The sequence below is a fragment of the Hemibagrus wyckioides genome, linkage group LG17 (genome assembly GCF_019097595.1).
Source record: "Hemibagrus wyckioides isolate EC202008001 linkage group LG17, SWU_Hwy_1.0, whole genome shotgun sequence".
In the NCBI taxonomy this organism is placed as follows: domain Eukaryota; kingdom Metazoa; phylum Chordata; class Actinopteri; order Siluriformes; family Bagridae; genus Hemibagrus; species Hemibagrus wyckioides.
This window is the reverse complement of record NC_080726.1, coordinates 13889476-13914895: the sequence shown is the minus strand read 5'-3', so window position 1 is coordinate 13914895 and position 25420 is coordinate 13889476. Positions and strand designations below refer to the sequence as shown.

Genomic DNA, 25420 nt, shown 5'->3' with positions numbered 1-25420 from the left:
ATAATTATGACAGGATTGGAAACTATAATTGGATTGTGAAGGAAAAAAAGTTGTCAAAATATAATTACAACTAAAATATGGAGAGAAAACGCTGGAGAGCCAGCACTATAATACCATCTGGTTTTTGTACCCAAAATAGGAAAGAACAACATGAAAACCATTACTTTATGTCAAGAGTTTTAGATTGCTGGAAAATTATGTGGAGCACTGATCCTCATGACCCAACATGAAAAAGAACATTTTTAAGTCTCTCTTCTTATGGCTGAGAACCGAGTCAGAAACCGAATCTTCGTCTGATGCTCAAGGAATGAAACACAAATATGTAGTAAAAGGAAATTCAAACTGTTTCATTTGCACAGTAAAGAGGATTCCCATAACATTTTCCCCCTGATCTGTGGTGATCCCCACCCTTATGTTTGTATTCTACCACTCTATAAAATGCACTGCACATACAAACCAAGCCTCAGCACACCCTGGAGTTCTCGTTTGAAGTGGGAAAAAACATATGAGTAATCCAGAGACAAATAACCTTATGTCCAACACGTCTTACGATGACAATATCCGCAAGGATGACGAGGCACTCTGGCTTCAAGCATTTCAATTGTTAGTGCATTACATAACATTTACTCTCAGCACAGTGCAGATCAGCTTAGCTTGGTTACTGGTCACCACAAAATAAAACTAATGTTCTGATATTCAAAACACATATGGTCACCAGGCAAAAAAAATAAAATCTCATAGTGGTTCAAGGGAAAAAACCCACAACAGCTAATTACAAAGTATGCACTATACCTGACACTGGCACAGGCTGTATCTTGACACTTGTGTTTTTCATTATGACCTTGACAGTCTGTTAGTGTGATAGAGAGCATGAATGTGAAAGGAAGATAGAGGCAGACCGAGCACTTATGCGTGTGTCTTAGAAAGAGCAAGCAGGAGAGAACATTTAAGAGTGTGTGTTGTGACAATGTTTTTCCACAAGAGCAGCAATGACATGCAGGCTCCTTTGTTCGGGCAGTGTGAGTGTGAGCAGAACTGCTGTCTGTCTCTTTGCAGGGTCTGATTTGTCTCAGCCATGTAACAAAACAGCTACTTTGTAAATCTCATCCTTGTCTCTTTCGTGTTTTGTTACTGTAAAGATTTTTTTCCCTGCTTTCTCATACCCATTACTTCTTGTTTCATTGTATGCCTTTGCGATTCAGTGAAGAACAGGAGACAGGCAAGGGAAGGAATGCCGAAACAGACGAAACGAGATGAAGAGCATGAAACAGAGGAAGCAAGGCAAGTCAGAGAGTGTGTGTATGTTTGTGTGTGTGTGAGAGAGATGTTTAAGCCATTGGTTGGGCTCTGACATTAAGCAGTGCAGCGTGCAGAGCACAGCCCAGCGGCCCCTCTAATCTGGTCTGATTTATAGAGCGCTCTTCCTCTTTTGGGGAGGGCCTCCAAGCCTGGAGACAGCCTGGCGTCCTCCCCACAGCCCAGCACCAGCCCAGGACACATTGCTCAGATCAGCTTCACACACACACACACACACTATCCCCCTGCCCTCCAGCACTGCACCAGGGAAACCACTGCATCACTAACCAAGCCATACACTCATGCACAAACACACACGCACACAGTGAGTGTGGAATACATGCAGAGTTTGTTTCACATAATTATGCACAGATGACAGTGGCACGTATGAGGAAAGAGCTCGAACACAACACACTGAAGAACCAAACCTCTATAATCTATATCATAGCGGAGAACTGGAGAAAAGATACCACAGATACCTTTTCACGCACATTCTCATAGTGATCATAATTGTCACTCCCACATGGGGAGAAGGCAGAGGAGACACAAATTGGCCGCTGACAGCCGACTCTGGCCATCCTTCTTGAGGAGACTGTGAAATGCAGCTTGATGAATGTGAGAAGGGTGTGCTATCTGCTTGTTTTTCTGCTGGCTTTGACACTTGCTGATATGGCATGGCTCATTCTTCGCCATTCATCAGAAGATACGCAGACATCTTAATACACTCAGCGTCATTCGCATGCTCTGGAGTCCAGCATTCTAAGCTTCATCTGGCAGGAACACAATCCAAGACTGTTACATAAGAGAAGAACAATTTATCTAAATAGTTTTGTACATATTATCATTTAACATTAATTAGCCTGAACTACAGTATAGCTTCAGCATAAACCTGTCAATAAATCAAGACCCGTTAATCCAGACAACAACATACAATACACTTGCCATAAGCTGCCACGCTGGTGTGTCTTGGAATCACAGGCAGTTTTACATTAACACTAGCCCATTGGGTCTGCTCTAACGAGGTCTGGAGCCATCAATCTCCATTAGGCTTGTGTGTCCAAGCCTTGGCAGCCATTAGCTCCTCGGACCCGTCTAAACACGTACATGCAGGCTGGCCTCACACCCATCGATCCTCCACACACCTTTTTACTGGAAGCTCGGCAGCGGCCCGAGCCGCCCTGAGTCAATAGCACTTATGCCAGGCCTCCGCACTTGTGGCCAAGCACTCACTTTATTTGGGAGCATGTGGGTGCATTAGTGCCTGCACTTGTTTGGATTAACGGCTTGGAGCTCCTGCAGAAGCTCCTCTATCTCAGGCTGAGGTGAGTGTTGTTATGAGACACTGAAACTGTGGTCTATCTCAGGCCTTGCATAGCATCAGTATGGAGCATTTCACCTCTGAATGGCATGCATTCAACAGGAGGACCTAACATTTTTAATATTATCCCTCGTTCGTCAGCTATTTCTGTGAACCGCAATCAGTGTACCTGTAAACCATTTTGTATGACTAACAGAAGATGGCGTGATCAGAGGAAGACAACAAAAGGAGGATAAACGTTGTTATAACCCTCAGGTTGTCTCTTCTTGCATCTGGTCGTCTGACCAGACGACAGGGGAGAAATCTCCTGCAGGTGGATCCTGCTGCGTTTTAATTGTTTTCGGCAGGGGATTGGTGTGTGATTCAGCTTTTAAAATGAAATTGGCGACATAATAAAGCGCAGGTCGGTGAGCAGGCAGGGAAGTTCAGACAGAGTTCAGTGCTGAGCTCTGCTCCCCAAAAGCCCTCTCATCCTCCACCTCTTTAGTGGGGGGGGGGGGAGAGAAATGGATAGTATCTCTGGCAAAAAGAAGAGTTACTGTGTGAAAATCGCCTGCTTTGCCGTGCTTTCTGGTTCTCAGGGCAGTGCGGGATTTTTTGGGAGAGTGAAAGCAGGGAGAGTTTGACTTTAGCCAAGGAGCCTAATTTTAACCTGCTGCTGCTGTGTAAGGCCCTGCTGGGTCGGTGGGAAGTTGGAGAGAGAGCCTGACCCCTATGGCAGGAGGAGAGCCGGTCACTTCTGAGTGTAACTGTGTCTAAGAGTCTCATGGGATGGCAGCCTGGCAGAACATTAAGTCTTTCTTTCCCACCCCTTCATACAGTAATGGCTGCCCTGGACCACATAGCCAGCGGTTCCCAGGCCTGTGCCCTTCTGCAACAAGCCAGAGTGCAGCCTAGTACAGTTTGGTTTGCCGGTTCCCAAGCTCTGAGATGAAGGATCCAGTTCTTGAGGCTCTCAGACCAACAGTATAACAAAACCTAGTAGTCATACTTGGATGATGTGATCAGATGCTGAGTTCTGACAGCCTATGCACTGGCCTCATTGTTTGCAGTGAGAGAGTAAGAGGCTGTGAACTGCAGGGTCATCTCCCTCCACCCATCAACAGCAGCATGCCTGCAGCATCACCCCTCTTACCAAATCAATTTAATGAGGCACCATGTCCGGGGGCCTTTGTTGAGGTGTGTGCTGATGTGCACAGTGTCCCCCTGTGCTAGTGGTGAGCGTGTGAATATAATTACGCAGTGTGACACCCTGAGAATGGGGACAAGCAATGATTGCAGTCAGTGTAGCATCAGAGGGTGTTCATGTGAGAAGAGCAGTGAAGACACCTCTAGTACACTGCCTCACTGACTAACCAAGGTGTCACAAGTGCTTTCATTTCATAAATAATGGCTGCATTCATGGCAGAGGCAGCTCAGCCTCAATGTAGGGGGTGTGGGCATAGATTGTGTGTTCGAGGAGGTGTGTTTCTGGCCAGACAGTGAGAGCCATTGTAGTGAGCTGACCTGCACTGAAGAGACACAAGAGATACACAAGGTCATGCCGAGTTCCATGCTTTTTTTAATCAAAAGAAGCATCAGTACTGACACACTCTGGCAGCTGGCTGTGTGAGTACGTGTATGTGGGGAGGGTGTCACTCTAGGCTTTTCATCACATATCTCTCCAGAGATGGCTTATGATGGGCGGCCACACACAAAAATCCAATCTGGTTGTGGAACTGTATGCATGTTGCTGAGGTGCTGGTAAGGGTGAGGTGATTTAATTAAGGTGTTATATAGCCAACATAAAGAGTCCACATGTAATCTTGTTTTACTGGGTATTACTAGCATGTTTTTTCAACCAAACTAATGTCCGTACAGTGACAAAATTGCCATTATAAGAATATCTCTTCCCACTAAGAGCTAAATACATGCCCACAAACACAATAAAATGACAAGGCATCACAGCAAATGGTGCTAGAGTTGCAGAGTATACAGCTCACACATCTGAGTGACTCTACAATGGCACTAACGGCACCCTGAGTGTTCTTCGCCAAGGCCTGGGAGCAGCTGTCGATGTTTCTCTTAAGTGTAGTGTGTTCCTGCGGCCCTGCAGTTCAAATTCTGAAAGCTTCAAAGCTGCATTGTGTACATAATGGCAGCGTGAAGGAACCATATGGAGAATCAGCAGACACCAAAACGTAAAACATATGGATGAGGTTACATTTTGAGAAAACAGATATACCAACAATGAGGCTTCATATGTTAGATGGCTTTGGCAAGATCTAAGATTTGAGGTTGTGCAGTCTTACTGCAAAAAAAATGTGGAATTATGCATGATACTATCAAGAACAAAGGTACACCAAAACACTGAGCTATGAATGATGCTGTTCCAGGTAACCATTCAAATCTGACAGTTGCATAATCCGACTAATTAGAAGTATAAGTAGTGAAGTATAAGGAATGAACTTATACTTCTTGAACTTAAGGAACTTATAATGAAGTATAAGGGCCTCTTGGTTATCACCAAGAGGTCATTAGAGCAGAAGTGGCACAGTAGGTAGCGCTGAGCGTTAGAGAAGACAGAGGCTAAGGCAGGGTGTTATTTATTCAGGGTGGCATTCATCTCTCATTGTGAGCAATGGCATGTCCTGACCCCAACACAACAAGGCTAAATGTGGCAGTGTGAGGGGCCAGGACTCATATTTGGTTCCCATGCTGTCATATTTACCCTGTGCTATTTTGGACATTCTCCGTGATCTCTGCACCCAGCTCTGCATGCATCCTCTCCTCCCCTCTGAGGCCTGGGTTATGTGAAAAGCCAGGGAGGCGAGAGAATTACCAAACTGGCCATTCCAGCATCCCTATGGTCCATGTGAGCAGAGAAAGAGGGAGGGTGGATTTTCTGGATGTGAGCTCTGCTTCCTGGTCTGGCAGTCATACACAAAGACCCTGCTAAGTGCTATTTCCTTTATATACTGCCTTTTCGTATCAGTCTTTCCGACTTTCCTTCCTCCAAGCATGTCTGGAGAGACAAACCGATCTGCTCCCTTAAAGCGACTTCTGAATCTCTCAGTCTACTTCTGGTTTCACCCTCTACAAAGTTTTCTTGACACTTTTTCTTGTTTTCAAAGTCTCCTCCTCTGAGAAATACTCCTTACCTCTCATCTGTAATTTGTGGAGCATTTGGTACCCATCAGTAACTTATACTCTAAACAAAGTTTTATTATTGTTTAGTAATATAACCCTGAAAGCAGCAGATGAAAGAAGCAATTTTATTGTTGCTGGGCTCTAAGTAGACTTTTTGACCCGTTCCCCCCTCTAAAATAAGCACATAACATGACTACGGATGTCCACTCTAGAGCAGAAACCAAGCTGCTGTGTGTGTGTCCATCTGCCTGTGCTGGAAACTGTGCTATGATATCTTGATGAGTTGCATGCTGCTGCCTGATCAAAGCACTCTACAATCTTCCTTGCTAATTGCACAATTATCTTCAGAGTGGCTCGAAAGCCAAGGCTTCTTTATGAGGCTGTGTCTAATAGCGGTGGCTATCAGTGTTCGCCTCTTGTGTTCTGATGCACCAGTACAGGCCTGGCTTTTAAGAGGAGCAATGTAGCCTCGGCAGCCTTTAAAGGATGTCTGTTTTACAGAGGCTGCCAGGTTAAACCCCTCTAAATAAATCTGAGCAAATGGAGCTGGTTAGGTGGTCCACACATCCACTAACTTAAAGGCAGAGGAGGACAGCTCTGAAAGCATAAGGAAGAGATGAATAGAGAAAAATTGGTTTGTACTAAGAGACATGTAGTATTATAAAGGCATAAGGTAGGTTTTGTCTCCTCTGTTATCAGCATAGTATTTCATAATAAATAAAACACCTGGAAAACAATGTTTTACCATTTGTCCTTGGTACTCAAATAGTGTGAAATGTGATTACCACCACAACTGCAGCCCAGATCTCCAGTCCTTTCCCTGGGATTTATTCTTCTCCATGACATGGAGGTCAGAGATAAAAAATATATTTAAGAGCATATGGATTGCTGCCAAATGCCATGAACCACTGTGTAAATACGAATGCAGACAGGCACGCTGACGAGGCAGGCAGACTTCCCACTCTTTGCAGCCTCAAGGACATGAAGAGTTGTCTGATGTAATTCACGCCAGTGGAGTCATCAGTGTCCAGAACCACTAAGCCGTCAAAACACCCTCAGCCCCGATGTGTGGGCTTTTGAACGGACAGCACCCTGCTGCCACAGTCAGAATGGTGAACAGACTGACCTAAAACCAGACGTCCAATGGGGCACAAGTTCAGTCTCATATACTCATTAAGGCAGTCACTTCTAATCCATCAGACCATGAGCCTAAATGTTGCATTCTACCTGAGTAAGCACATGGATGAGGATTTTAATTTGGGAAGAAAGATGAGACAGAGGCTGTGAATCCAATTATCCAAGAGTCAAAAAAGCTTAAATCTGGCAGTCTTTGTGGAGCCAGTGAGAAACAGCACTTTACACATGCTACTGCACTGTGACCCCAGGATTTGTCACACTAATTCAATCCTTCTGTGAGGGATTAAATAGGTGAGCCTTAATTGTAAGGCAAGGTAATAGCCAGCTGGCCTAAGGTTGGGAGAAAAGTGAAGGCGCTTGATTTCGACCTGAATATCCTTTCCAATCCATAAAAAAAACTTTTATAATAAGCTTTTGGGGGGAAACAATGAGAACATGTAATCTTCTCTTACTTCCTTCCAGGTTATTATTGAACAACAAGACGTATAGTCTGGTGAAGAAGTTAGCAAGATAAAAAAAGTAGTGATCACAGATTTACAAGGTCAAATTAGTCTCTGATTAAGTTAAACAGTTTGATTTGTCGAATCCAATTGCATATTGAACTTTAGGTCAAGCATGTATGAACATAATTACATAATATTTATAATTTCATTTCAATTAAATACACTCGTCCAGAGCACACACTTGTTATAAAGTGTCTTTGTAGTAAATCAGAGGGGAAAACAAAAGTCAATGGTATCCCAACTACCAAACAGAACAATGCCTAGTATGTAAGTGAAACTACATACATTTATAATTACATTTATAATTAAATTCTTGAGCTTCTCTGTTTTGTTTTCCCCACAATAGCTTCCCATGTTAGATGGAGTATTTAAAAAGCAAAGAAAGAGGGATGAAGAAGCCCAGATGGTGGATGGATAAGAAGAGAGGACAGGCCAACTCTCTGGATGGACATGAAAGAATGAGAAGACTCCAAAGCAGACAGAGAGAAAAATTTGCCCTCTGAACGTCTCGGTGCGTCCCCAGGTCTTGGTAATGTTTTGTGCAGACTAGCTTTCGAAGGACATCTGATAGCTGCTCGCCCAGCTGTTTTAATATTTAGCTTTTGCATTTCATTGTCACCCTTTCGCAGCCTACACAGGCTAAAAATTACATCCAAAAAATCAACAACAAAACAAAAATCAAATAAAATGTAATCTTTCAAGCACTTAATCCTCAGTTGCTAAAAAAAAGAGTGGCATCTCTGTGTAACCACCACACAGCAGGCCAAGCTGCCTACAGCTATGAATGTCATCCAGCGTGGCGAATGCACAGGAGGGGACGGCTAGGCAAAGGGGCCAAGATTTCAACTGAGGAGGTCATTCTCTCTCTGTCTCTGTCACAAACACACACACTTTGGTACTGTGCTAATAGCTGAAGAGGCCGAAAGTGCACAGTGCCTGGGGCCACGTAGCCGCCTGCAGCTTGGGCGATTTAGGAGAAGCAAGAAGGAGGAGCATGGAAGGATAAGGTTACTAACGTGGTGTCCAATCCATCAGCTCTTCCCTATCTTCACACACACAGCCTGTGTTCACTAGCTCTAAAAAGCTAGCTCCTGTGTAGGAAACCATCATGTCCTGTTCCCTCACTGCTCAGACCAAGGGGGTAAATCTGAGCTTTAACTTGCCTGGCAAAGGAGCACGGTTGGCCCACACACACAGGGTCTACAGGTGGCCTCTCTGTCGTGGGTGACCCCTGACCCACGAACTCAGAACTACCCCGGCATATGCTGACACACAGATCCAGCAAACACATGGCTAGTTCTCAGAGCCACATGCCAAAACAAGTGCTGCCCACCTTTCGCCACCTCTCCGCCTGCCCCTGCTGATGTCTTCATCTCCCTGTCTCTTTGCCCCAGGTCCTCGTATCTTAAAAAAAAAAAAGGCTTCATTCTCAGTGTTAATGAGAGAGGGAATAGTATTATACATGGACACGAGAGGTTATAAGAGGGTGAAAGTGTGCTGATGAGACTGGAGCATTCACGCCAGCTCATGACCGCCGGCTGACCTGCCATGCTCAACAGCTGCTGTGTTTGAAGTTCCCCATTGCAGCTCACATTTCGCTCAGGGACTTTTCCTGACAATATTACTCAGAAGAATAATCTGCTGTGTTGAATTCTTCAGTATCACCCAACCCGATTCCACTGCTGCTCAGAGCTTAGCAAAGGCTACTGATCCAAATCGACCCAGACACCTCTCCCAGACTTCAACGCGCCACTACCAGGAAGGCCACAGATAGTTCTCTGAAAAAAGTATACACTAGCAATTTGGCAAACACTCACACACACACACACATGGACACACAGAGAGAGAAACATGGGCAGATGGAGGCGGACAGGTTAATGCTTCTGTATCCTGATGAGAAATGAGGTGTGGTCTGCTCTCATCCTATGGGATCTACTCCAATACACACTTTTAGGGTTCCATCTATCACCCGGGTCTCTGGTCTGACACTCTGATGGAAGTTTTAAATGTTCTTTAAAAAAGGATTTAGCCTTTTTGAGCCGTCAAACTACCAAAACATGACTCGTAGTATAACCAAGAACCTGTGTTAAAATAGAATAAGAAATAATACAAACCTGCAATCATTCCAGAATTGTCACAAGTTGTGACAAAAACAACTAGCTAGCTAAACTGGCTAGCCCAACAGTCTTCACTAAGGTGTGCTATGGTACGCATAATCCTCTATTTGAATTTCTATCCATACAACGCTGCACAGCACTTTCTGGAAATGGAAATGCACACACGCACTCTCTCTCTCTTTCTACCTCTTATATATAGTGAGTAGTTAATGATAAGAGCATAGTTTCCTGGTAGCGATGCCCAAGGCAAGAGTGCAGATACAGTCTGTTAATGGTACAAGAGTAAGAAAACATCTCCAGCGCCTAACAGACCCCCAGTTCAGAAATAATGCACCTTGCCTGCCACCTCATAACACTTACGCCTGACTGACCAGCCTCTCTCACACACAAACAAAAAAAACCTGAAATCTAGCTTATTTATTAGAACATATTCCTAAAAAACAGGCACTGCTAACCTACGTGTGTTAAATAAATGTCTGAGAGACGGAATTAATTGCATTACATTGATATTGAACAAATGCTTCATGGATAAACATTTCTAGGCTCCATGATGAAGTAATATCTTTCCACAAATACCCGCTGACATTGCTCACACATAATGCAGTGAATCTTAGCAACTTTTCAAAAAAAAAAAAATCATCACTGTAATATTAGCATGAAGAAACCCCCTCAATCTCGCACTTTCACTACCCAGCTGAGCCGTCCCACGACAAAGACTCCAGAGGTGGAGCTTGACTCAAAAATGTGTACGTAAAATGGGTACGACTTGAATAAGCAACAGACAATCCTATGCATGTCTTTGCTGCTAGCATTAAATATATTGCTTTTCCATTTTATGAAACTTCTGTTCTTAATAGAACAGACGACTGATCCCTCACAAAGTGTCTCTGTCCCGCACGTCGTCTCTACAACCTCTCCTCTGAAGTTCAAGTAAAGTTGAGAGGTGAGGAGGTCAAGGCGGTTTGGTTGCTGAGCTGTTGGGAAGGGGGCAGACACACATGCTGTCTGGACACTGGGTTGGCGAGGGGGTGGTATGTGTGTGAGTGTGTGTGTGTGTGTGTGTGGACCCCTACTCTTCTCCTTTTATCCCTCACACTTCCGCACACACATCACAGTCTCTCGCTGAGGACTGGGCCCAGCTCCCAGAAACACACAAGCAAGCACGAACACATGGACGTGTACCCAAGCAAGCAGACACACACACACACACACACAGACACACACACGCGAGTCCTTCTTATCCACACTTTATACTCATGCGTAACTAATCTCTCTCCAACCTCTTCCCATATAAATAAGCGCACAAATCATGATGTATATGAAATGATGAAACAGTTTACATTTTTCCAGAGGAGGAAGAAACAAATATGAACTTGTGGAGTGATGTGACATTTTCAGCACAGAACATGCGATAACATTCACACACTCCTGTTGAATGCATACTCCATGATGCGTAGCTTCTGAATATAGACAGAGAGGGAAAGAAATAAGGATGAGATAAGAATGAATTAAAGTTATTGGTAAGCCTCACATAGAACTTTATTAGCAATTAAAGCAGTATTCCAACGTAATCCTCATCTACATTATCTATAATGCACAGGCAATTAAGCCACATTTTTAAAAAAAAATGGTATTTAGATTCATTTCCCTGGACTGAGAAAAGAAAGGAAAACCTGTACTTGACCAATAATAAAAGCTTTGTTTTTATTCATGTTTTATTCTATACAAAGAAATTGAGTGTTGCAAAGATTTTTTTTCTATTTATTTCAGGTATATGTATGTATATTGACTTATATGAAGTAATTCATGCTTTTTCTGATTTAAAACATTTAAAACATCTTCTGTCTGGGATTTTTGACCTGGAGAGACAGAAGAACTGTAGCAAAATCTTCAAGAAGCCTAGAACTCAAGGAAGTTTTGAATGCGAATGTACATAACTTTAATTTTAATTTCAAATAAAATTAAATATTTTGTGGTTTTACTAATTTTTACACAAAATATGCTAAAAATACTAAATTGCTAAAAATACTAAAAATTTAGTTAGTGAATTTTAATTCATTATTTTACATTATTTTAAGTCATGTATGTATATATATATATATATATATATATATATATATATACACACACACACTAAGTATTTTAAAAAAAATTATTTCAAATCCTCTCAAATTTTAATAATCCAATAAGGAATAATTATAATGCGTGTTTATTTTTTTTAAGAAAACATTTACTGAAAAGTATTTTTTTTTTATTTAACTTTTTATTTGAATGTTATTATTGAATGAATTTAATTTAAAAAAATGAGTTTATTTATTTAATAATCTCAAACTAATCTAACCAGAAAAGGACAAAACCTTTATTAGTGTAGTTGGACACGTTCATCACACCACATATGAGTCACTTTTATCACACCGCATGTCTAACACCGCATGCCGCTAGGCTTAACAGTTTTACCCTCCGAATGTGCCTGCGTTTAATAAAACCCCCATTTCAAATCCAATTAAGAGAGTAAGCGGTTAGTTCCACAAAGATTTAGGATTTATTCATTTATTTTGCATGGTGTTGGAAAACCTTACACTCTAAAGGTCTGCTAAAAGTTTTTTCACATTTGTTTCTCTCTAAGGTTTAGCTGAATTCACATGCAACCAGGTGGAAACAGACTTTTCACTCTATGTTTAAAACGCATAACCATATCAAGCTTAAATTCTCCTGCCTGAAAATGTACACAGTTTTAGAGTTTAAAGAACAAATACCATAGACTGAATTCATGAAGGGGTATAACAATAATATTTTTCCACTTTTATAAGAGACTCACAAACAGGGTTTCTCAGTATAGGCAAATATGGTCAGTTATTATTTTTGTTAAAAGTAATATGCTACAGTAAGCTAGTCAGAGAATTTTTTTTTTTTTAAGTGGAGTATTGCTTTAATTTAGTTCTGTTATGTTTCCAAGACAGTTCTGGAGAATGATATTTTTCCTTCGATTACGATTTCCACAGTCAAATCTAAATGAATGATTTCATGTGAGGTCAATCAGCTTTCTCAAGCTTTCCAGCTTGGAGAAAAAGGAAATATAGGACTTCCTCCTGACCACTGGTGGCAGCATTGTACTAAGCCTTGAAGAGGAATCTGTACCAATAACATTATTCTATTCTGCTGTGGAAAAAAAAAAGAAAAGACGTTTGCTCATTTGTAATTGTTCTATGCAGCATAAAAGAGGAGGCTGCGTATCCACGTCCTCGGCTTTTTTTTTTTTTTTAAGCTGGAGTCCAGTGCTGCTAGCCCTGGTGTATTCCACTCAACACCCTCATAACGATGACAAAGCCCTGATCAAAGTCACTGGCTGCCCTCTGGATTCATCCCAATGTAATGTCACTCAGTGCACAGTGTGAGCACACACATACACACACATACACACACATACACGCACATACACACACACACAGGTCACGTGGGATCCTAGTGTCAAGTCACAGGCAGTTTAAAGACAGGAGGAGTCGTTCAAAAACCACTAAGAAGCCTGCTTGGCTGAAAGTAACACCAAAATACCAGTAAAAGAGAGGAGAAAATGACATAGCTTTAGCGTGTCGGAACAAAACTTGCTAATGGAGAAGACATGCTATCTGAGCACCAGGGCTCTGTGAAAGCCATTAGTTGGCCTTGCTCCAGTCAGCGATTTCCGGTGGCCGTCTTCTGTCCTCCTCTAGCTTGTCCTGCTGAGGCAGGAGGCTCGTGTTTCTCATGGGTGTGAGTGGTGGGCATCTCCAGCACTGAACTTGACCATTTGAACCGGTAGCAGTCGACGGCTTTCAGCATGCACAGCAGGGAAGGAGTGCAGGGGAAGTGTGCCTGAGATTCAGACATGCCTTTGATCCAGCAGAACTACTCAACAATTTTCAGATACACATACTAAAACAAAAGCACAGGAGCAAAAAAAACCCTAGACATCTGCTTAATGTGAGTCAACATGATATGAAAAAAAGCAATAAATACTTTAGATGTGACAGCTGGATGAACTGAGAACTAAGAGCTTGACAGCCCAGAAAGGTGGAATATAGGGATATATCCTCATACCTCAAAAACTCACAGTCTACTTGATCACAAGGGCACTAAAGTGTCTCTCCTGCTGAAGTGTCATACACAGCATGTCTATGCAAATTTGATTATTTTCCAGCTCACACACACCTGACTGAATTTTTTAAACTAGCACGGATTCTGTGCGACTGTACACACATGCATTCCCTTAGTTAATAAACGTAACCCAATCTTTATCATTTTCAAGTTAAAATAATAAAAACGACTTCACGAGCCCTTTCTCAGAACTGTATATACGAACAGCCAAGCACCTTAGAAATTTATGACTTGCATGGTGTGTGGCTCAATTTTCTCACACGCACCCGAGAACACACAAACGCGTTCTCATCTGTCTCACGCCACGTTGATGGGCTTCTGAATGTGGACCACTTAATTTACTGAAAGCATGTTCCGTCTTGCTCTGCTCCCATAAATTTGAGCAGCAGGGCTCAAGTAGTTAATGAGTTGCTCGTAAAACATGAATGCGGAGGTCAAGGCATTACAACGCGTGATATTGTGCATGAAAAGCATGTGAGAAGTTGGAGGGGCTGCTGGCTCTCTCCCAGGCCATCTGACCAGCTGGACAAGAGTGAGAAAGTGGGTTGCAAGAGGAAACACAGGAAGCAGAGAGAGTGAGAAAGTCAAAAGAGGAGGTCAATCAGCTAACCATGAGTAAGGGCAATATTGTATGCAGTAACAAAGAGGCATGTCTAATGTTGACTTCTCTAATGCTGATGTTTTTCTTTCAAGTTTTAATCCAAGCTATGGTAACACCCATCCTTTTGGGGGGAAAAAAATAAAGTGTGAAAAGGCCCAATGGTATTTACAATGTTTAAATAAAATGCATCTAATTACCTTCCATAATAAACACCATGCCAAAATGAATTTTCGTCTTGTGAGGCTGAGAGGAAGTTGTTGGAGGGAAGACCTGATACTGTTGCCATTAGAAAGAAGAGGGCCCATGTGAGGGGGGAGTCAATTAGATGGCAGGACATGAGGGCATGTGGAAGGATGTGCAATTAACCCAATCAGCTTGATAAGGAGGTAAGGGTGAGCTCTGCCCATGTGCTGAGAACAGAGGAAGCAACATTACCTCCCTCCCTGAGGCGATGGTGCAAACATAAACACAGACGCCCAGATACTAACACACGTGCCGATGTGAATGTGTGCATTCATCTACAGCATAATCAGTGTGAGAGTGCTCGGGGTCAACGCTGAAGATCTGGAGTCCAGGAGTGTCCAGGAGACGTCAGCGTTCCCCTGCATCTGAATCTGGTCATCACCTGTTCTTCTGTCTCAGCAGTGAGCCGAAAGCTTGGGTTACTCAGCTTTGACTACTTTTAAATGACCCTTACACAAACAATGTACCTCAGTTAAGAAGGGAAGTGGAGATTAAAGCCCCCACATCTCTTGGCCCTTCTGTGCTCGCCTTCCAGCCCAGGCCACAGATGGCCCTTACTCTGATCAAAAGCAGGAATGTGATGGAGGAAGATGGCTGATATGGTAAAGGGGAAACTTTTGCATTTTTGCCTCGATACAGAGATGACTACTCTGAAGCACCCTTCTATGGGCAGCCACAAAAATAAAAGCAGTGACAGATCCAAATTTCCATGCCAACCTAGTCAACGCGAAAACTTCATGGGAACCGTTTGCGCCTGCCCTATACACAATGACTGCTTTCATTCTGAACTGTTGACTGATTTGTTATAAGCATCAGTGGGAGGAAATTAGATGTGATGTGTTTCATCCGATAACTTATCACAAGAGTTTACTTCAAACGCTTAGTGTGTGACTGCAATAAAAACAAAGTGTAAAGCATCACTTAATAATCTTATACAGCAGCAGTTAAAGTATACTGATGTTTCTGTTTTTATTATTAGGCATGAAACTTTCTGAAGAGTGTGACTGCTCACTTACTGTATTCTCATAGATGAAGAATAAAGTTCAAGAAAAGGTCAAGCAGGGAGGTTAAGATCCACGGGAAAAAAGATGGTAGGGTAGTGTGTGCAGGTCAGAGGTAGTGTGTGGAGGTCAGTAAAACAGAGACAAGAACAATTTATTGACTTAGTCAATAAATTAGCAATACTCTGGAGGTGTCAAGAATATAGTATGTCGTACATGGGGCTATACAACAGCATATGTCTTTGTACAATGTGCATGTTGCAAAGGGTGTGAATACCAGAAAAGAGGAAAAGTCTGCTTTGGGCAACTTAGACTGTCTGTGACCCATTGCCTTGTCTAAAACATGCAGTCCCATGTGACGAGCCCGATGGCACCCTCCATTCTCCCTACTCGCTGTCCTGGAAGAATTCAGGCTAGAGGATCAGAAGGGAAACGAGCAGTAAGACAGCTTTGGTCAAATAGCATAGCGACAGCCACAAGAGCAGCGTAACTATAGAGAGGCGTCAACGTGGAGCCAGGCCCCAGGCGCACCTTCAGGCTCGGCCATTGTGTTGCAACAAGCCGGGCCATTCACAGAGCCTACGTGTCGCTAAACTGCACTAATGAGTGTGACCACAATCACAGGGCCCCTATTCAGGAGCACAATGCGTAGGCCTGGTCTAAGCAGCGGGCATGGGGAGAAGCAGAAAGGGGGTCAGTGCTGGGTGCTCCGGGGCACTTGCCCAAGCTCTCTCAGCACACACTTTAATGACCGGACAATCAAGCGAAGGACAAGACACAGGAGGGGGAGCATAAGCCGCGATAGCACAGCCGTTCAGCTTGTCTGCCGCACAGAAACATTATGTTCTCACTTCCTCTTTTTTTTTTTAAACCACAACCCACTGCAGAAGCTCTAGCCAGTGTAAACAAATAGAGTTTTCTGCCTAATGGATGTTGTGGTTTTATCAGAGGTGCTGTCTTCCTTTTGATAAATTACTATATCAACATTTCAAAAATGTTGATATAGTGAAACTATATGAAACTATATGGAATGAAACTATAAATGTTCATAAAGGTTTTTTTTATATATATTACAATACGTTTTTTTCAATTTTGCTCTTATAAATACACTCCCATCATCCTAAAGAGCTTAAAAAAATAAGCAGCCCAAAACCATATAACTATAGATGAAATATACAGCTTTGCAACTGATACTGTGGTCTGAAAAAAATAAAGGAGGAAAAAAGCCCAGCAGCACCAGTCACATCAGCGTGGTGGCTGGAAAAGCAGGCCATGTCTGCTTCCATCAACTGGAGAAGGCTTTTTCACAGGAGCTATTTTCAAAGCTCCCAGGAGCAGGGCAGGATGGCCATTAAAACCCTGTTAAAACACTTCTGATGTTGTCAGCGGCCGCGAGGTGGAGTGGCCCAGTCCGATCGTCGAGATGCTATCTGCCTGCAGCAGTTCACCACTGCTGTCAATACTATGAGCTGGAAGGTGCAAGATGAGCAACAACCTAATTTGGCCATCAAAGTTTCATGTATTTTCCCCAGGCAAAAGCAGTGGAGAGCTGGAAACGAGGGGGGACTAAGAGAAGCCTGCTCTCTCTCTGCTGAATGACCTTCACTTCTGAACCTTTTAAAAACCCTTTAAAATGCACAGCTTACACTCTGATGTATTAAAAGGAAGATGGGAAGGAAAAACCATGCTGGTCGCACTTTTAAAGTTCTGACCTCGGGCTGAATTACATTTGCAGCATTTACACGTATAATAGTGACCCTTTCAGCAAGCTTGCTCTGACCTCGAGATGCTTTCACCTCAAAAAGGGCTTTTATTTATTTAATATAACTGGCACATCGCCACATACCAAACATCAGAACATTTGGAGAAATCGGAGCACTGCATCCTACCACAAACACACCTATACCCAGCTGTTTTTTTCATGCAATACTAGCAATGAGATGCAAACAGTACAGGACGATTGATACGGGGTCAAAGTACTTGAGAGCACTCAGATAAAATGAGGTAACAGGAGATGGAAGGAAGCAGGATGTGGTGCTGATGCTGGAGGTATGAGTAGTGATGTGCGCATGAGAATCACTTCACAAAAGTTAAACAGGAAATTAGCTGAACAAACACGAACAGGTATTACACTTTAGTTTACCCTGAACTTTACACTGAATTCTGTTTGACCAAGACGAAAAGCAAACTAGATACCGAACTCCTGGAAATGGTGTCCAGACATGGGTCTGTAGACATATAAAGAAAACAAACATAAAATCAAACAATATAATAAAAAAATCTTAGAGAAACATCCTCAATAAAAGGTTGAAAAAAAAGAAAATCATCATCATCTTATATCAAACTTTGGGGACAAGAGAAAAAGAATCCCAACATTTTCAGTGTAGTACAATGTGCTGTTTTTCTTTTTTTTTTCCTGAGATGATTCAGACATTTCCGCCACAGCTTAGATAGCAAAGGGATAGCAAAGGGATTTTGCAGTGCAATCCCCACTCAGGGTTACGAGGTTATGTTGAGACACAAAAGACACAAAGGAGTGTAGTGACCAGAGCTTTGTCTGTTGCAGTGACACATCAGAATCTTGAAGACTGTGGCTGATACACCATAGAGTGAAAGTGAAAGCATGCACTGCATGTGTGATAATTAGGTCTTTGGATATCCTGTATACATGTGTATGTATATGTAAGAGTACTGGCTTGTGATCTTGCTCTAAACAGAGTTTAGGAGTAGAGCTTCTTGGAGAACGTGGCATGACTGAAGCGGTTTTAACCACAACAGAGGTATGTATGTGATAGTTGTGTGTGCTCATTTACCTCAGCACTCTATTGTGAACCCTTGACATAGCCAGGAATACACACGCTGCAGGAGAGAAAGCTTATGAATAAATAACAAGAAGGGAGTCGATGTGTGGAGGAGGTTTCTGCTCTACTGAGCTCTGACACATCAGAAAAACTGTCAATGTGTCTGGAGGAGGCTGGCCATACATACACACACACAGTTATAAGTAATACTAATCAAAATATTTTAAGCCAAACTTATACTAAATGTCATGCAGTTTAGAATTCAGGTGGTTGAAGAGTTCATTTCGCAAAAAGTGAAATTCCTGCACTGCATTTACAATAATGTGAAAACCATGCATATTTTGCTCGCAGGAATGTGGCTCAAGAAAAACCACACACAAAAAAAAAAAAGTGGCAAAACTCTCACCTCAGGGGTGGATATGAGTACTGAGGACAGTGTGACCCGGACAGAGCGTTTTATCATAAGCACGACTCTGGGAGGAGGCCAGTGTGATAAAAACAGATTTAAGGAGACGCCAGGCTCCAACTGGCTGAGCTCTTTCACAGCTTTCTGAGGTTCTCGAGCAGGGGGGAGGCAACAACTATCAAAAAAGGACCTGGCGTTTGATTACACTGATGTGTGTGTGCACGTGTGTGTGTTTTTGTGCACCCTCTTGCACACACATCCCCTGCTGCACTGGAGTTTATTTACAGGAAATGTGCGGGAATCATCACGCCTGGCTGCCTGATGCAGAGTGACGTGGCGTCTCTAGTGAAAGGAGAAGTTAGCATGTCAGGCAGGTCAGCATGGGGCAAGCAGACAGTCAATAAAATATTCAGCGCACTGCTCTACTATCATGGATCTAATGCTGCAGAAAAGCTGGCAGAATTCAGAGTCGTCACATTTTCTGAGTAGACTCATTCCATTATGATCTAATTGAATCTTTTGGCCCATGAGCTCCTTCTCAGGAAACAGTAAGAATTTTCTCTGGAGGTAACACAAGGCCACGGTCCAGCTAGTGGAAGTTCAAAAGTGCGCTCTGACCTATCGAAGAGGTTTGTTACAATATGCCACACAATACACAATGCTCTCCACCAACGCCACCACTACCTATTTTAAGCTCATTTCTATTTTTCACTTTCCTCAGCCTAGCTTTTTCTTTTTTGTCAGCATCCTTCCTGCCTCTTTTTTTTTTTTTTACAAACTAAAAATATGGTTGACTTCAGCAGCCAATGCATCTTTCTATTGTGTTAGTGTCAGAGAGTTCCAAGACATAGTGGTTCATATACTCACAAGACAAGACATTACGTCTAGTTTCAGTCTAACACTGGTTCAGATTAAAAAAAGAAAAAGAAATGCTGGATGATATGCAGATGTTACAACAACATAATAAACACAACTCGTATGATAAGGTTTGGCTGCTGCCAGACTGGCTCAATAAATCATTTGGCATTATGAGTATAGTAAAAATAAACTTACTAATTATTTTAAAAAAGAAAACCTTATTCTTTATTTATAAATAACATGATAGAGCATGCTTCTGTGCTGTAATATACATTCATCTTAAACATTACTTGGTATAGGATTCCTGCTGCTGGAGTTACAGTGGCACCACCTTCTTAAAATTCTATAGCATCCCAGTATGCTTTAATATAAACAGAAGACTAGGCTCTGTGGCCTAAAAGCGAGTGCCTGGGTATGTAATACATGGCAAGAACACACATTTTCACAGAGCACCTGCCTTTGATTTCTGTTTCCAACACGTCGGGATGCCTTGGGAAACCAAGGGCGTGCAAGGAGGGGAAGAGAGGCACTGTTTTAATAGTTTACAATTGGGAGCTAACCTTAGTGGTAAAAAAAAAAAGAGCTGTATCTCTTCCCTAGATGGTGGTGGTTTTTATTTTCTAAAGGCACGCCATAATGCATCGCAGAAGTCCCGAGGCCCACAGCTTTTAGATGCTTAGCACTGCTAGCTGAGGCATGCTTTTGCACACAGGCCGGACTCAAGTAAATAGCCCTGATCAAAAACATTCCATTCCACAACACCATGAAGAGTGCAAGAGAGAGAAAAGAGAGAAGCAGTCAGTTTGAAAACAGACCCTCTCCCTATTCTATAATTTTCACAACAGCTAATTGTGCTGGACCTCCCACAACTTGTAACCAGCAACATGTTCCGTTGTGACTGTGACAAAGTGGGTGAAGAGATAAACAGAAGTCATGTCTCAGGGAGGACACACACACCAGTCTGATTGGTTACGTACATAGAAGAGGCTCTATGATCGTATTCTCAGAGGATGGTGCTTCAAAACATCATAGCACAAAATGATTAATGGCTGAGTATAGTTGAGCTGTCCAGAGCCAGAAAAGCAGAGACTGCTCTTTCCATCCGGACGGGCATTCTGCAGATTTATTTAAACCACTTTTGGGGTGATGGAGGGGTAAAGACCCCGTCCACAAAGAGACTTGGGAAATGTTCCTGGTCTGCTGTTGGCAATACAGAGCTGACCTTTAAGGACAATAGGGCATATTTTTCCAAGATGCAGAAAACTGATAGCAAGTGTGCCAGCATGACAAAGGGGCACCTCTTTTCTAGCTGCCGCCGTGCCGTGAGAAAAGCGGCTCGGTTGCACATGTTAGCACAGGAGCCCGTTTCATTGACGGCCATTCATTACCATCTTAAACGCGCGTCCCATGAATGAAGCCGGGGTCTTGGCATAGCTCAGCCTCCTACTCACATGAGTAGATGAGGCTCTCACAGTGCGTCTGGTCTGTAGCACTGCCCACCCTGGGAAGAGCGACTCGGAAAAGTGGCCACATTTGTTTCCACTTAGGTTATATGATCTCTGAAGGTCTAATTTGAACAAATCCTCCGCTGCAGCCGCAAACTGTACTGTTCTTGTGAGATCTTTAATACGCAGGCTGGCACTAATGTTGCACTAAAGTAAATATAGAGGCGAGTCGAGGGTTCAGCGTGGCAAGGGCTCGGCGTGGTCAAGCCCGAACCTTCCTACTCATTACTGACACGAGACTGACATAAAGTAAACTCCAGCTCCCACACCCTGTCATTTAGCAGCAAGCGAGCTTTCGCTGGCACACCCTATAAACACCCTTTTCCCTTGACAACACGACGCTCAGCACTTTACAGCTCCAGTTATTAAAAGCAAGAGAGGCGAGAGTGAGCAAAGAAAGAGCAGGCAGGAGGAAAACACTTCTGAGTAAAAGCACGTAAGTGTGAGAGGAAGAGGGTAAAGAGAGAGAAACTAAAAGATGCAGTAAGGGCTAAGGTGTGCCTGGGGACAGGCAGGCTGCTCTCCTTGCTGCAGATTGCAAATAGTGACTACTTTTTCCACAGTGCACATGGAGGCTGCAAAGCCTTAGGGGGAAGCGGCGCCTCCGAGTGCACCCTGGTGAAAACTTAATGACTTCTCCTGTCCAGTCCTCATATCACTGACCATGAAGATGAAGACTTATCCCTCTTAACAAAGCAATCGTTGGGTTTCATCAGTGGTGTACTTGAAAAATACTTAAAAGTACCAAATACTTAAAAGTACTAGTAACAGTTCCAAGTATTTCTAGCTATAATATGACAGTAGTCCTAGAGTTCATAAAATATCAGGTGTTTCAATAAAAAGAGGAAAGAGAGCCAGAACTATATACTACCAGTTCTGTACATGAAACCAAGAATTTATGTTGAGGGAAGGAAGATTTTTTTTATACTTTTCACTCCCAATTTGGCAAGCACCTATTACTGAAAAACAAAGGTCCATGGGGTGGACAAAGGTTATTGGACCTGGTCTTGGCTGGATAGGTGTGTTAAATGTGTTGTTCTGTGTTGTACACTGCTGCATGGGTTAGGGTTAGGCTTATAGAATGAGCTGGCTCAGCCCAAGCTCCACCCCTGGACTTTTGGGTCTGGAGTGTGGACTATCTCCAAATTTGGTCATTGCCAACTCTCACCCACTCTAGCTAGAGCACCCACTCTCACCTATCACACGACAGCTACTGACCAGGAAGGGTCAAAACTAGCATGTGATTCCTCCCAGACACTACATCTTTTTAATCTACTGCTGATATTATATAACAGGGCAGCTGAACACACATAGAGGATAGTGGTGACTGCCCTCAGTTGAACACACGAGCTTGCAGACCCCCATGATTGATGTCACTCTGATTAATAGTAGAGAAAATATGCCATTCCCTTTAACCCAAAATGGACAGCCAATACTGGCTCATTGATAGCTATGGCATGAGTGACTTTTGTATCAACAACCGATATGGTGAAGGCTTTTCTTTCAATTCTGGAAACCAGAGTTTTTACCCACATTTTGATGATAAATCTGTAACAGTTGACCAAGCTGGTTGAACAGCATGCCACTGATGTAATCCACATGAACGATAAAAGGTCATCCAAACAATTGGTGAAAGAATCTATGAGGTGAAGAGGGGAAAGCAAAGGCGTGGTTACCTAATGTCTGGCAGACGACAGATCCCTGAATTTCTTGCTTGCGTCTGTAAGACAACAGCCACTCTGGCCGGACACTGTGGCTTTGTATTGCAACTTCACTGTAGGGCCTATGCTGATTAAAATGCTGGCAGAAAATAAAAACTGTCCATTCACAGCACTGCCCTGAGGTTCTTATCTGAAATCATATTTTGCAGCAGTGCACAGGAACAAAGCTGGCCCAGTTCGGCGACTCGTCTTTTTGTCACTTTGCACAAAGAACGCTCCTCAAATGCGCCCCCGCATATCTGGCCCCTCAGGACGTGAAAGGATGTGGAGCTAACCAGACAGAGACACATTTTAAAACAGACTTTATGCAAACCCTGACATTAGAGATTAATGTAAGCCCTTCTGCAAAAGTTTTAATGAAATTCCGTGAGGGGGCAGTCCCTCCTTCAAAGAGCTTTGGAGTGCAGACAGGATGTGTTTTCAGTCCAGCTCACACATCAGTTCGATGATGTGCCTTTTTTTTTCTCCGGTTCTCTGAAAAGGCACCTCTGGAACAGACAGAACTGGTGTGAAAGGGTCATCAAACAAGCTAATCTTCCTGATAATTGTAGCAATTGCCTTTTATTAAAATAATGACTGGCTAGAATGGGCCTGAACGAAGAGAGCGGACAAACTTTGATTCTCAAGCACCTTGTTAACATTTAATTCAATTAAATTTTATTTATAGAACACTTTCAATAATAGATGCTGTCAAAAAGAAGTCACCTTATAGAAGTTCAGGTGTAGATTTAGATTCGTAATGAGAATCAGTAGCAAGGAAAATCTCTCTGAAACGAATTGTGAGAGGAACCAGAGGCAGACTTTTTGGTGACATTGATGGTGGGTAGAACAAAAACAGCTACCATGATGGACTCCTTACAGTGCTTGAGTAGCATGATCGTCAATGACCTATTTAAATCCTTTTGAATAGAAAAATTAAGAAATGGCAGGAGCTTTTTAAAGGAAGGCAAAAAAATAAAAAATAAATCATTTAATAGCACATGCTGAGTACAAAGCATCCCTGCTGAAGAGTGACGCTTTAAGAGTTGTAAGCCTCGGAAAAACCAGCCTCAACTTGTACAAGAAGGACAAGTTATATGGAGCCAGTGTGAGAGCAAAGCAGACCGACTGCTGTGTCTCTTCCTCAATTCAACATAAGAGAGACAAGAGTTCAAGAGCCTTCTCACTGTCACAGCACTCTCGCTCTGAATCTCAGCATTCCAAATATTTACACTAGCTGGAGCCTAGGGCTGAGAGCCCTGTTAGAGTTACGACACATCTTTTACAATGTGCTAACATTCTGTAATGCATAACAGACCCAGAAAACAGAAGATTTCTGAATGAGGCTAAAGATGAATAGTCATGAGTTTAAATTATGAGCTGCTTTTTTGTTTTCATGTATCTCTTTGGTTCCCATGACTTATGGGAATACACTTCTACATTTTAGGGCAATCAGATTTTGGATAATGTCCAGCCATATTGTTTGTATTTGTGGTATCGTTTTTTTTCATCATATTTTTGCACATGCTCGAGCAGCTACCCATCACTGACATAACTGTTCGTATTAGATCGTAATCATATAGTACAACAACAACAGCTGAAGTAGGCTTTTAGGGCATGCTTAAATTCAGCATTTGATTAAGTTGTACATGGAAATGGTCAAACGGTCAAGAAAGGAATGTTCTAACCTGAGTTTTATGAATATTTTAACTTAGGTCATGCCAAACAAGTGTTCCTGTAAATAAATGGTATGAATATGAATAAGATCTCCCAGTTTAACTAGACATTTGCATACCCTTCTGACTCGAAGACAAGTCCCGCTACTAATGACCTCTTCCATTGTTCCAAAAACATTTTTTGGGGTCTTTTTTTTTCTATTCTTCATGGAGGGTTGGTGGATATTCTCCAAAATCAGAGCGAGCCACATTTGTCGTTTTGGGCTTTATGAATAAAATGTTTTAAATTTTTCATTATGCAAATTAGGGGCATGTATTTATGCATTTATGTCAATTTATTCAGAAATAAAATGATTCACCAACAAAGCATAAATAACTTTTTTCAATATCACAAATTAAACATGACCCCAGTGTACAAGCTATGCAATTTATCCGATAAAGATCTCACATGCCAGACACATCTTTTCTCAGACTGCCTGAGGCTAGAACAACTAATTTAGTGACCGGTCCATTATTCTGGGTCTTCTCATCAAACTTCACCCCCTCTGTAAACTTCCTCACTTTAATCAAATTCAGATCAGCCTGTATTACACATTTTTCACATTCTTAGAGATAAGAAAAAGCCACTTGTGTCCTCACTGAGGCCTTTGTGTATGTGTGTGTGCGTGCCTGTCTCTATGTGCGTGACATTTAACACGAGGAGATGAAGTAAACATGCGTCTCCCACCACTGAAACTGGGCGGACAGTTTAGTAGACTGGCTGGCGTTTTAGGTTAAGTGGTTGTTTGGGTAGGCGGGGGGTCATCCTACAACACGCTGTAACACAGAGAGGCAGATGGGTTGAGGAATCACAGTCGTATTATTCACACCAATACAATCCTGAGAAGCTGGGGTAGAGGTGTGTATCAAGACTGGGAAACAATGTAGAAAGAAAAGTCACAGGTGTGGTTTTTTTGTGATCATTTGAGTGTGTGGTCAGATCTAAAGCTTGTGGG

At 42.5% G+C, this 25420-nt stretch overlaps 1 protein-coding gene across 3 annotated transcripts in view; it reads right to left on the bottom strand.

Annotated features, from left to right (window-relative positions):
* Window positions 1-25420, bottom strand: part of bcas3 (BCAS3 microtubule associated cell migration factor) — a 195618-nt gene that overhangs the window by 38163 nt on the left and 132035 nt on the right. The window contains exon 24 of one of the 3 annotated variants that reach the window (XM_058413604.1): window positions 25153-25241. The exons of the other annotated variants lie outside the window; for them this stretch is intronic. Coding sequence (XP_058269587.1) covers window positions 25174-25241 — 68 coding nt within the window. The 3' untranslated portion in view covers window positions 25153-25173. The remainder of the gene's footprint in view (window positions 1-25152; window positions 25242-25420) is intronic. 3 annotated transcript variants of the gene reach the window in all.